This window comes from Bicyclus anynana, chromosome 5 (assembly GCF_947172395.1).
Source record: "Bicyclus anynana chromosome 5, ilBicAnyn1.1, whole genome shotgun sequence".
NCBI lineage: Eukaryota > Metazoa > Arthropoda > Insecta > Lepidoptera > Nymphalidae > Bicyclus > Bicyclus anynana.
Window position 1 is genome coordinate 410,871 of NC_069087.1, and position 12,693 is coordinate 423,563.

Sequence of the window (12,693 nt, forward strand, 5' to 3'; positions counted from 1 at the left end):
GAATAAAATATCGCTGGGCATTCATAAAAAAAACATACATACAGCCGAACGTAGAACCTCCTCCTTTTTTAAAGTCGGTTAAAAAATGTAAACAAAGTCGTAAAATAAAACCTTGAAAATAATTTCATGAAAAAGTTCATAGTAGTAGGTTATAATGAAATTAGAAGAAGAACTATAACAGCTGCCAAAAACGGAATATAGGTTCCTTACTTGAGAGACGAGATCAATGTCCTGCGCCAGATCCGAGTACGTCTCGAGCAGCAGCCGCGACTTGATGAAGTTGATGCAGGCCAGCGGCGGCGCCCCGCGCGGCCCGCGCAGCTCCACGCACACGTCCTGCAGGTCCAGCTGCAGCGACCACGTGGTCCACGCCGCGGCGGGCGCGGCCGGCGGCTGCGCCAGCGCCGGCAGCGGCGGCTCCAACAGCTCCGCGCACGGCTCGGCCAAGTTGTGGGTGAGCACGCCCCGGATGAGCCGGTACTGCGCCGCGTCCAGGGACGCTTGGAGGGTCGCCAGGCGACCTTGCACTGTCATTTCCGGCACTGTCCAATGTAAACAAATTAATAAGTTGAGTTGCCGTGGACAAACTTTTTTTTATCTACGCTACAAATGGATTTTGTGATCCATTATAAAATTTTATTTTATAAAATGTCCAATATTCGGTATTATTATAGTCAGTAGTAGTACATTACCGTTGTGCGTGTCGCAGCAGTTCTTCTCCACGGTGAGCGTGAGCGCGGCGGGCGCGGGCAGCAGCGGCGCGCCGCGGCGCCGCAGCCGCACGCCGCGCCCGCCGCCCCGCGCCGCGCGCGCGCACCACAGCGCCAGCCCCTCCGCGCGCACCGTGCGCACGTCCAGCACCTCGCGCTCCGCTGGTGCACACCAAGCATTTCATCATCCTATTGTAACCCGCTACAATACTCTACATTTCACCATTGCAAATTGTTAGCTCTCTCCGATCGTAGGAAGTTGTTAGATTTATGTTTCTTATATAAATTACTCAATGGACCTGTAGATGCATCTACTTTACTTTCTAGAACTTCTTTCAGATTACCAAGGCCGTACTGTCCGGTTAAAAATTTCACGCCTTTTGGGACTAGTTACTTCTAAACAAGTTTGGGCGTTCCCATTAAATAGAATGATTTCAACACTTTCTACGTATACTCGTAACATTATTTGTAAGGAAGTAAATATCGATATAGCAGGATACACATAGCCTACTTACAAAAAGAAATTAGATTTTTTTAGATTTAAGTAAGTTTCCGGGTGGTTTGGGTAGGCATTCCCTTTTGAATCATACTAACGGCTTAACTTACTCTCCGCGGCACGAAATGTAACACCTTCTACTTCTAGATACTGGAATTTCTTAGAAGAAATAAAAACTCAATATTTCATAACTCGACCCAAAAACTTAAGATCCAAAGCCGCATAGACTAACCAACGAGGCTGTTAACCATAGTGTAAATAAAACAAGACGATTGGAGAAAGAAAATTTGAGAAATGGAATATAATAAAACACCGGCACTATTTGAAGCACCTCAGTTTATGATCGGTACCTATTGTGGTATCTTGCATCTTGCTGACGGTGCCGGGGTCGCCGGCGCGCTTGAAGCAGTTGTCCAGCTGCAGCAGCTGCAGCTCGGCCGCCAGCGCGGAGCGGCTGCGCGCCGACACCGGCAGCACGATGATGGGCGCCTCGCAGCGCACGCGCAGCTGCATGCGCTGCAGCTGAGACGCGTCGGGCGCCGCGCTCGTCACCTGCGCGACATTCGTGCTGATCAGCTGATACACCCCGCTGACGTAGGCCTCCTGTAGAGGCTTCAAAGCAACCTTTGGACCGTTCGCCCAGCGGCTCAATAATCTGTTTTATCTCGTCGGATCGCCCAGTGGAGGAATATTTTTGAAAGAACATAAAGTTATTTAGATACCTTCCGCCTCGCCTGCGCGATGACCCTGCGCAGCAGACTGAAGTCGCGGGCGAAGGCCTGCAGCTCCAGCACGAAGCGGCGCGTGTGAACGTACGTCACCGGACCCATCTCCAGCGACAGGCGCGTCTCGTGGCCCGCCGCCGCCGCCTCTGCGGGACTCAGCCTGAGAGATACGTTTAGGTATTTTAAATATATTTTAACGTCAGGAGTTCACAGATTTTTGAAGATAACTTGAAGCACATAAAAGTTTAATGAGGAAGAAGTCGGTTCCCTCCTGCCACTACACGCGTACCTCTGGTAGTGTATGTCCAGAGCGTGCGTAGTGCGCATCCGCAGCCGCTCCCGCCACAGCACGGCGCGCGGCGCCAGGTCCGCCAGCGCCAGCGCGCCCAGCGTGGCGCGCACGTCCCGCCCGCTCGCCGCGTCCTGCACGCGCACGCGCACGCGCGACACCAGCGCGCGGCACGCGTCGCCGCGCGCGCCCACCACCACGACAGACAGCGAACGTACGTTCATTTCTATCTCTGTGGCGCCCGGTTCCACGTTACTGTTCAATTCGTTCACTCGTTCATCTTCAATGGTTGATGCGGATGAACCTTTTAATATAAACACGTCTATTTTATTTTTGATAAATACAAACCACAACAGACAAGACAGCTATTCAATGTAACCTGAGTACTTCTCTGTTTAACAACTGCACCAAGAGAGTATTCAATTTGTACAAAAATGTCAGGAAGTACGGAAAGCAGTGCTCAGACACTAACTTGGAGCGTGCTCACCTAGACTAATTGACTTTGAAATATCTACCTAATAATACGAATCGTTTGTATGGGAGTACTTATAGAAAAGTGTTGTTTTTAAACTTTTTTTTTAATCTGTCCTTTTTAATTAGGAATAGTCTCAAGAAAATAATTAACGAAATCGTTTAACTATTTAAACGATTTTATTAATTATTTTCTTGAAATTATAAAGAGATAAAGTTTGTGTGGTTGTAGGGGTAATCTCTGGATCTACAGAACCGATTTTGACAATTCTTTCACCGATAGGAAGCTACGTTATTTGCGGGCGTCATAGGCTATGTTTTTACTCCGTGTTCCTACGGGAACACGAACTATGAACTATGTGGGTGTGACCGCAGGGCGTCTTTTAGCGGCATTTTTGCGTCTTTTAGAAGTTTTGTATTATCTCCGAAATTATATGACTAATTAATATTCTGTAAAAGGCAAATCTTATCTCAAAAATATTCTCTTGATTATTAAGTAATTCATTTTGATAAGGATTTAACTTTAATTTGCGTAAATAAATACGTAAACCTATGTACCGCATGTGATTTAAATAATTTATTAAAGTTTTATTAAAATTTAGTAATTTATTAAAGGTACTATATCTGCTAAAATATAGAAGGTCATAGAAAATCAATAAATACTTTAAGAAGAGAAAAGAAAGCGACGACTCACTGGCAGCAGCCGCGCCGGCAGCGGCGGGGCGGTCGGGCTCGTCCGCCGCCACGCCGAAGAAGTCCAGCACGGCCACCCAGCTGTCGATACTCAGCACTAGCTTCAGGCAGTTGAACTCCACTTTCGTCACCTTTGACACCTAGACAATGGTGTTCAGATTGTACATGGAGTATGTACACATTCAACGAATATAATGGGTTCAGTACTTTTAGCTCATGTACAAAATGTAAATGTGTGTGACATTATTGGTAGATTGTAAACCTAACTGAACAACTAAACAATATATTGAGTAAATTATTACAACTTTATATAATTACAATTTTATATAAGACAGACGTAAATGCAGTGTGGTTGATGCGAAAAGGTAAAATGTTTGGTCGCTGCCGGGCGAGCCCCTCTGTACTGTGAACTAGATTCAGTGAAATCGCATCAACTTACATGGATTCACGAAACGAAAAAGGCAGTAGTGCTAATCCTTTTCTTGGCCATTAGACCTAAGATACGTACCACAACATAACTCGAGACGAGAGGAAGTTAATTGTCGACCAACAGCGAAATCTAAGGAAGGGTTTTTAGCCAGTAGGAGCCGGCACTACCTAAACCGAGGGTTTATGACTATTATCCCCCTACAGAAAAAAGAGGTAAGTATAAGTACCTTATTGTACAGGTCGTGGAAGCGCGGATGCGTGGGGTGGCGCGTGTGCACCGACACCCACACCAAGTTGTCGAGCTCGGGCCCGCGCTCCGGCGAGCACGGCGGCGTGGGGCAGTTCGCCTCCGACTTCTCGTCCACGCTTCGCTTGTACTGCGGAGGACGGGTAGAGCGAATTATGCGACTGTTCCTGAACCATCCCAACTGGTGATGGAGTCATCATTCTCTGATAGTGAAAGTACTAGGCTTCTAAAATATATAAATAAATTGCTAAGTCTATTAACATTGCTATTGTTCCTAGACTATTTCAAATAAATTGAAGTATTGGAATTGCGGAATTTGATACGTTTACTGCTGACGTACGTCTCTTTCGGAGATCCGGTCGGCGACGTTGAGCTGCGCGGGCAGCGAGCTGCAGAGCGGGCGCACGTGCTGCAGCGAGCTGGCCGTGGACGCGTCGTCGGGGAACTCCGTCACGAAGTCGGGGCACGACTTGGACACGAACACGGCCTTGGGCGGCATGGGCGGCGTGTGCGACACCATCAGCATGCGGTGCTTCGAGTCCGGCTCCTTCGTCAGGTCCTCCATCGTGATGGAGTGCAGCGACACCTGCAGGGTGGACTCGTGCGGGTGCAGGTGGTCGCGGCGCAGCGAGAACTCGCGGAAGGTGAGCGCCACCAGGCTGCGCTCGCCGGCGCCCAGGTCCGCGCGCAGCTCCACCGTGAAGTTGGCCAGCTCGAACGTCACTGCAACACGGACCTTGAGTGTCTCTCCTCTGTGGTTGTATTAACATTACATAACAAGACATAATTTGTTTAACTATTGGGAAGCTACAGAGTGCAACAGGAAAATTTTTTATCCCTGAATGGGGATGATGACTAGGTTTGAATATATTGATTTTTATGATTCATTCGGGTAAATAAAATCAACGTTAACTAATTTATACATAAAAAGCAAAGATTGACTGGATATTTGCAAAATAAATAAGATTATAAAATTTCAAAATCTATTAAATTTTACACAAATATCAAAGATATTAGTTATTTTGTTTGAACGCCCATACAAACCTATCGATCAGTGAGCCAACGACGTCACTAAATCGTGCCATTTTGTATGGAGCGTTTTTCAGGGATTAAAAATCCTTTAAATCCCTGTAGCTCCGAAAGTAATGATCGCAGATACCCTGTTACTTTTACAAAATTGTTTTGCTGTTAGTATACTCTTAATTTATATACAATTTAAAAAACTGTCATCATCCCTATTCCTACTTAAACGGGTACAACGCGGGTTAGCTATTTATATATTAAGCTAGTTACATAATTATATTGTTTGTTTGTTGTGAAATAAAAATTTTGCTCTATTGGGCAAACCTTTTAAACTAAATAGTTAAAAGGTATAACAAATTAAAAATGAGTTGATAAGAAATATTGGAAATGACATTCCGGTAAATTAATGAATATTTTTATATTCACCGATGAGGGGCGTGTGCTTGGGCGGCGGCGGCGCATGCGGCGCGGGCGGCGGCACGGCCAGCAGCGCCGCCCGCAGCGCGGGGTCCAGCCGCAGCACCGGCACGGCCGGCTCCACCACCGACACCGGCTGCGACCACTTCTATCTCAATACGCACTGTCGACTTGCGGCGCCTCAGTAATAATAACCGTAAGCACAATGCTGAGTTCCAACCTTTTTAAGTTTGTGCAAATATGACTGTTGTTGTGATGCTTATACTACTTTTGGTCTTGACTTGCCCTTGAATGGTCGGGGTATCAGATACTACTATAGTATTAAGGTACTATGCCTTTCTATCTTTTTTATTTATTTATTTATTGAAAATGTAAGTCGTAGCTTCAAATTGCTTACACAATTTTTTACTTAACGCCAAGTATGTTGGCACGTAGGAAATATGTATGCCACCGACACAGTGTATCTGGAGCAAACGCTCAGCGCGTACCTCCGGAGGCGGCGGCGCGGGCGCGGCGCGCACGGGCCCGTCGGTGACGTCGGCGGGCGCGCAGTCCCCGAGCCAGTGCAGCGTCTCCAGCAGCTGCTCGTACTGCTCGCGGCTCGCCGTCACGTGCAGCCCGCCCACCACCTTGCCGTCCACCGTGCACTGCGCGACAGACACAGGCGAGCACAGTTAGCAGCATCGTCAGAGAGTCATGGCCACAACATTTTGTTAGCCCATGCAGTACAGTACAACACGATGCAAACCGACGTTTCGTAGTATAGTGCGTGAAGATGCGCAATGCAAAATGTTAGGTTCCAGCGCAGCGACGCAGCGGCAGGGCATAGCCCCGCGCGCCCCCCTCCCGTCGTCGCTTCACGCGTCTTGATTTTAGCGTACTTTATGCGCGTAACGATATTCGCGGCTAATTTGCATCATGAAGTTAGCATCGTGTTGTAAGTACATTAGGCGATAATTTGATAATTCTGGTCCATAACCGCAAGACAAAACACCGGCTATGTTCCCACAATAGTCCAAAGACATAGAGCTCAGAAATAGCTTCAATTGATCAATGTCCAACAAGTCTACGCATCAAAAGGAGCCGTCGGCGCACCTGCGGGCCGTCGTCCAGCTCGTGGAAGCTGACGGCGAGCTGCAGCGCGGTGTCGTGCAGCACGGGCAGGCCGCGCGCCGCGTCGTACACGTCCGCCATGTTGTCGCTGGCGGCGCGCAGCTTGTCGCCCACGTCCAGCTGCGGAGTGAGTTGTACATGTCAGCGCGCTAGTGCGTCCACGATATATCTCGACTCGAGTTTTGACTTTGATATTTCAGAAGTATAAACTGTAGAGTCTAGTAGCGACGAGTAGGGTACGTACAGACACGAGCGAGATGTCGCGCACGCGCACGCGGTAGGAGCTGCGCTGCGGCGCGCCCGGCGTGTTGGCGAGGCTCATGCGGCCCAGGTGCGCCACGAACACGTGCGAGCTGCGCGCCGCGCGCGGCAGCACCACCACTGGCGACTCCAGCTCCACGCTCACACTACAATGAGCATCACACGTTTTAGCATTACACCCCCAATACACTACTCGCGAAGTTGATCGAATAAGATAGTATAGGCACAAACTACGCTTCGCATGGAGCGGCGTCGTCTCGCCTCGGTCGACTTCTGATCGTTGTGCCCAAACTGCGTCCGAGTGTGGCCTCGCAGCGATCCGACGTTCGAGCACAAACCGCGTCGCTTCACTACTCTGCTCACTTCAGGACTTCGTTGAAGCGTCGAACCGAGTAGCATATTTGAGGCTTTACTAGACTACATCGTCTATAGACGGATGTAGTCTTGTATCAAGATGGCTGACGCAGGCGCTCTACGCCCATTGCGCTTTTAAAACCTACCTCTTCGAAATTAGGAAACCGCAAGACGAGTGCTGCTATTTCTGCGAGCAAGAAGATACCCTAAGGCATGCACTGTTTGAATGTTCTAGCCCTTAAAAGTTACCAGCGAGGGGTAACATCAGAAGGCGAGAAACCTCATCTCACGTATGCTGTCGAACGTGGAGCAGTGGCAGAAATACGGCCATACGATTCGTGCCACAATGAAAAGAGAGAGAGAGAGAAAGAGAGAGACGAGTGAAAAATAAATACTAGATCGTCGATGGACTGCAGTTGAATCATGTTATCGAGTAGATGCCAGGTTCAGGGGCCTGGTGGCATCCAATCGAGTGAAGTGTAGACGGCACTGACCTGAGCACAATTAGCCGCGGGTCCCGGTCCGGCTCGTCCAGCGAGCAGCCCACGCTCGCGGTGCGGCGGCGCGGCGACACGCCCTCCGTCGACTGCGACAGGCGCGGGTTGGAATATAGGGTCTCAGACCTGGGACCAACAAAATGCGTATTTATAGTGTGCTGTCTGTAAAGTTAACGAAAACGGGAGAAGTTACTCCATTTTTACAGCGATACTACTGTAACGGCTGGATTAGAGGTCTAAGAGCGGACGAAGTTGCGGGCGTCCGCTAGTTGAGGAATAAATTCAAAAGTAGTTTGATTTTTTTTTAAATAAATATATCTCATACCCCATAATCGAACCCATGTTCGTGGATGCATAAACCTGGGTCATTGGGTAATGACCCACTATGTTACGCGGCCGTCGAGTTTGCGGCGGGGGATGATAAATAAAATTGAGATTCCCTGTTGCAAGCACCTGGGATGCACCAGGCCGATGGCCATGTCGGCGGCGGCGGCGCGGATGGAGCGCGCCAGGTTGGCGAGGTACTGCTGGAACTCCGCCACGCACGACTGCAGCTCGCGCAGCAGCGGGCCCGAGTGCGTGTACCACACGCTGGCCACGCGCAGCGACGCCGCCACCTCCACCACCTCCGCCAGCTCCGCCGGCTCGCCGTCCGCTTCGGGAGACGAGCGGCCTGGCGCTGTCGCTAATTACAAACAAACAACCTAATATCATTTTTGTCGGCTAAGACTAAAGTAAGAGCTTATCTTAGTCGGGGATCCGTAGAACATTTTGTACAACTGATTACTATCAAGTTAATTTTTCGTGAGTAGCTCGATAACACGATCAACTTTTTTATTTACGAAAATTCTTGATTCTAAATTGACCGCTAAGAACGGATTTTGCGAGAGGGCCAGCTCGAGAAGGTGTAAGGGTGGACGGTCGGTAGGTAGGTTCACGGACTCACGGTCGCGGTCGCCGGCGGCGGGCGCGCGCACGGTGCGGCACACGCTGAACAGCAGCGCCTTGTCGTCGGCCGAGTCGTGCGGCTGCGGCGCGGCGGGCGCGCGGCCGGCCGCCAGCACGCGCGAGTGCACGCCCGCGCGCTCCGACAGCGACACCACCTGCACGCCGCCCAGCGAGCCCGCCACTTCGATGCGCCCTCCGTCTGGTTCACGGTACCACGGAAACGATGAGAAAATAAACGTGACGAATGAAGATAAACTGCTTTGTATCTCTCTCCAGTTTCAACATCCATTCGCTTCGCCCAATTACACTTTTCGTAATGCATTCACCAGCGTACTCCCCGAATCAAGCGTGCGAAAAGAAGTTTCACTTCAATAATAATTGGATAGAATGTTATAAAAAAAAACCGAACTTCAGAAAATACAAGTCAAATTTGTCAGTCAATCAACGTCATAAAATCCAAACCACCAGATCGGTCACTACATTGGGTATTTTTTTATGGCACTTTCAATAAACCAGTCCCAGTTTAGATGCAGAAGAAACCCTAAGAGTGGCGACACATCATCGGAATGCTTCGGAGCGGAAACTTCAGCGACGCAATTATCGGTCGGCATGTCACACGGCATGCACGGCACGGCATGTAACGGCCTCCGTGGCGCAGTGGTATGCGCGGTGGATTTACAAAACGGAGGTCCTGGGTTCGATCCCCGGCTGGGCAGATTGAGATTTTCTTAATTTGTCCAGGTCTGGCTGGTAGAGGCTTCGGCCGTGGCTAGTTACCACCCTACCGGCAAAGACGTACCGCCAAGCGATTTAGCGTTCCGGTACGATACCGTGTAGAAACCGAAAGGGGTGTGGATTTTCATCCTTCTCCGAACAAGTTAGCCCGCTTCCATCTTAGACTGCATCATCACTTACTATCAGGTGAGATTGTAGTCAAGGGCTAACTTGTAAAGAATAAAAAAAAAAAAAACACACCCGGCGCGCACAACTGTCGCTCAGGCATACGGTGTCGTCGACTGTGCGTGTCGCGTAACGCGTCGCGTGTATGTCGGCTGGTGTCCGCAATTGGAAAAACATTACGAGCGTGTTCAACCGAACGTTCCGCGGGTGTGTCGCTACACTAACAATACGTGTGGCCACGTTTGACGGAACGCACCCAGCGTGGCCTGTATGCGCGCGTCGCCGACGGTGGCGGTGGCGATCTTGTTGGCGACGACGGCCCCGCCGCGCACGCCCGCGCGTAGCAGCAGCACGCCCAGCCGGTGGAAGTCGAACGTGATCTCGGTGCGCACGCGCTGCAGACCAAGGACATTGAGTTCAGTTAATGATGTGGATCATTCTCCAACTTAGCTTAATCGAAAGTAAAACAAGTATTTATGAAACGAAAAAGTCAATGGAAAATATGCTGTATATGCCCTTTAAAATTGATATGATATGAATTACAAGACCAAAAGACGATAATAATTTTGATGATAATTTTAAGTAGTGAGCAGTTGTCCAAGAGTACTCTACCCTGGGGTCCACTCCACCAAAATTGACAGCCAATAGACTGACGGTTCTGGTGGACCTCAGCGATCTGTTGTTCCCGCGTAACTGAACATAGGCGATTTCTTGAACCCCGGTATCTTTGAATATGCGGCAGCACGGTATCAGAGAGAAAATCTTGCTCTAATGCCAGTGGTACCGAGATTCTTAAGTTCAGAGAGACCTTTCTGAACCACGTTAGGTTGAACTTGAAGATGGTGTCGAATTAGGGTGATACTAAGTTTAAAAGTCTTATCACTATTTTTTTTTTCAGAATAATATTCTAATGCAACTAAGACTGTTTATTCCCCTTATACCATGCATCCATCTACACTGTTTAACTATATAAAAAAGGGAATCACCTTGACATCATCGTCGGGCGGCGGCATGGACAACAGGCTGGCGCTGAGCGTGGCGGCGGGCGCGGCGGGCGCGGGTGCGGGGGCCGCGCGCCGCACGCCGCCGCCCGCCACGCGGTGCGCGAACCCGATCAGCTCCACTATGGTCTCCTGATTGGCTAATCATTATGGACGATCACGTCAACATTGCCACGAACTTGTTTGCATATGCTACTGTACTAAACGTTATGTAATTGTGTGACTTATGAAACAAAATATAAATTTAGTAAACATAAAACGAAAGCAAACTATAATGTAACAGTTCTTTAAAGTTTCAGATTACAATTTCTTTTTTAATGGGACTTCCTTACCTATGACGTCTAAATTATTGAACAATATGTTAGCTATCCGCAAGTCCTCCGAGTCCCCGTCGCCCTTCACGAGGCAGAGCTCCACTGCGATGAGAGCTTCGGAGTCCACGAGGCCCGGCGCGCCCCGCCCGCCGACGTTGGTCCACATGTCCCCCTCGGCCCCCCACGGGACGCCGTCGGCGCCCCACGGACCGCTCGTGCCCCAGTTGGACCCTCCACTCCCGTAGGCGTTCCAACTGGCCCCCGTCATCCAGCTCGGTGCGGGACTTGTGCGGCCGGGGTCTGCTTTAGCTATTGGTCATAAACATTTTCAGTTTAGGGCAAATTTTATACAAAATACTCAATTGGAAACTATTCTCTAGTACCATAAAAAATAATAATAATAAATAAAATAAAAAGCCTTTTATTTCGCACATAAGTAAGCACATATACATATTAGTGTTAATAAAATTTATAAAAAAAATAAATTACAATTTTTAAATTTTTGTAAAAAAAAAAATTTGTGCGAACCCCTCTATTTGAGGGTGAAGGCCTCCTCCAGAGATGACCAGTACTCTCTATCTGTGGCTTTTTTCCTCCACTGTTTTCCAGCCGTCCTTTCAATGTCGTCTGCCCATCTACTTCTAGGTCTTCCTCTTTTTCTAGCACCTACAGGCCCTGTCCATGCCGTTAGCCGAGAAGTCCATCTATCGTCATTTATTCTTGCTACATGGCCCGCCCATCTCCATTTTAATCTCATAGAATAGTTTAGTGCGTCTATTACTCCTGTTTTTTCTCTTATAGTAGAGTTGCGAATTTTTTGAATTTTTCGGATTTTCATCATACTTCTTTCCATGCTCCGTTGGCATGAATTTATTTTGTTCTTGACATTTCGCGTGAATTTCCATGTTTGACAGGCGTATGTGAGAGACGGTAAGAGACAGGTGTTCATGACATTTCTCTTAATTTTTGTTGGCATTTGACTTTTGAAAATTTCTTTAAGGCTCCAATATTTCTTCCATGTCCCTTTTATCCTTCTTTCAATTTCTTGCTCGTTACTTTTATTATCAAAAGAGAGTTGCTTGCCCAGATAAATGTACGAATCGACAAACTCTATCGAAGTATTTTCAACTTTAATTTCATTTTTTAATGCATTTGTCATCAATTTTGTTTTTTTGAAGTTGATTTCTAGGCCAGACTGTCGGCTCGATTGTTGCAGCGTGTATATCATATGCTCTAGCTCTAGGCTGTTTTCAGAGAGCAAGACTAGATCGTCAGCGAATCTCAAATGGTTTATATAATTTCCGTTTATATTTAAGCCCATCGTATTCCAGTTTAACTTGTTTATAATGGTCTCTAGTACTGCAATGAAAATCGTTGGTGACAGCGGGTCCCCTTGTCTGGTTCCTCTTTTAATTGGAATAGGGGTTCCTGTTGACTCTAGCCTTACTCTACTGGTGTTGTTTTTATAAATGTTTTTTATCACTCTAATGTATTTGGCCTCTACATTTTGCGAGTACAGAGCTTCCCATATTGATGAATGGAGTATAGAGTCAAACGCTTTTTGGTAATCTATAAACGCTATGTAGAGTGGTCGTTGGAACTCTTGGTACTTCTCAATAAGTAGCTCTACCGAGTGAATGTGATCTACTGTAGAGTATCCTTTTCGAAAGCCTGCTTGTTCTATTGGCTGATGTGAATCAAGTGTAGAGATTATTCTATTTTTTATAACTGAAGAGAAAAGTTTATATATCGACGGCAGAAGGCTTATGGGTCTGTAGTTGCTTATGTCGTTGGGATTGCCCTTT

General features: G+C 48.0%; 1 protein-coding gene across 1 annotated transcript in view; it reads right to left on the bottom strand.

Moving 5' to 3' along the window:
• The window catches only part of LOC112048010 (intermembrane lipid transfer protein Vps13D), a 47,358-nt gene that overhangs the window by 23,736 nt on the left and 10,929 nt on the right, over nucleotides 1-12,693 (bottom strand). The window contains exons 18-35 of the mRNA XM_052881492.1: nucleotides 10,907-11,197; nucleotides 10,560-10,714; nucleotides 9,830-9,968; nucleotides 8,672-8,872; nucleotides 8,179-8,410; nucleotides 7,723-7,851; nucleotides 6,858-7,020; nucleotides 6,596-6,733; nucleotides 5,989-6,147; nucleotides 5,510-5,636; nucleotides 4,401-4,783; nucleotides 4,041-4,190; nucleotides 3,386-3,524; nucleotides 2,221-2,524; nucleotides 1,929-2,091; nucleotides 1,557-1,758; nucleotides 693-872; nucleotides 211-542 (exon numbers count right to left, since the gene is read on the bottom strand). Coding sequence (XP_052737452.1) covers nucleotides 211-542; nucleotides 693-872; nucleotides 1,557-1,758; nucleotides 1,929-2,091; nucleotides 2,221-2,524; nucleotides 3,386-3,524; nucleotides 4,041-4,190; nucleotides 4,401-4,783; nucleotides 5,510-5,636; nucleotides 5,989-6,147; nucleotides 6,596-6,733; nucleotides 6,858-7,020; nucleotides 7,723-7,851; nucleotides 8,179-8,410; nucleotides 8,672-8,872; nucleotides 9,830-9,968; nucleotides 10,560-10,714; nucleotides 10,907-11,197 — 3,587 coding nt within the window. The remainder of the gene's footprint in view (nucleotides 1-210; nucleotides 543-692; nucleotides 873-1,556; nucleotides 1,759-1,928; nucleotides 2,092-2,220; nucleotides 2,525-3,385; nucleotides 3,525-4,040; nucleotides 4,191-4,400; nucleotides 4,784-5,509; nucleotides 5,637-5,988; nucleotides 6,148-6,595; nucleotides 6,734-6,857; nucleotides 7,021-7,722; nucleotides 7,852-8,178; nucleotides 8,411-8,671; nucleotides 8,873-9,829; nucleotides 9,969-10,559; nucleotides 10,715-10,906; nucleotides 11,198-12,693) is intronic.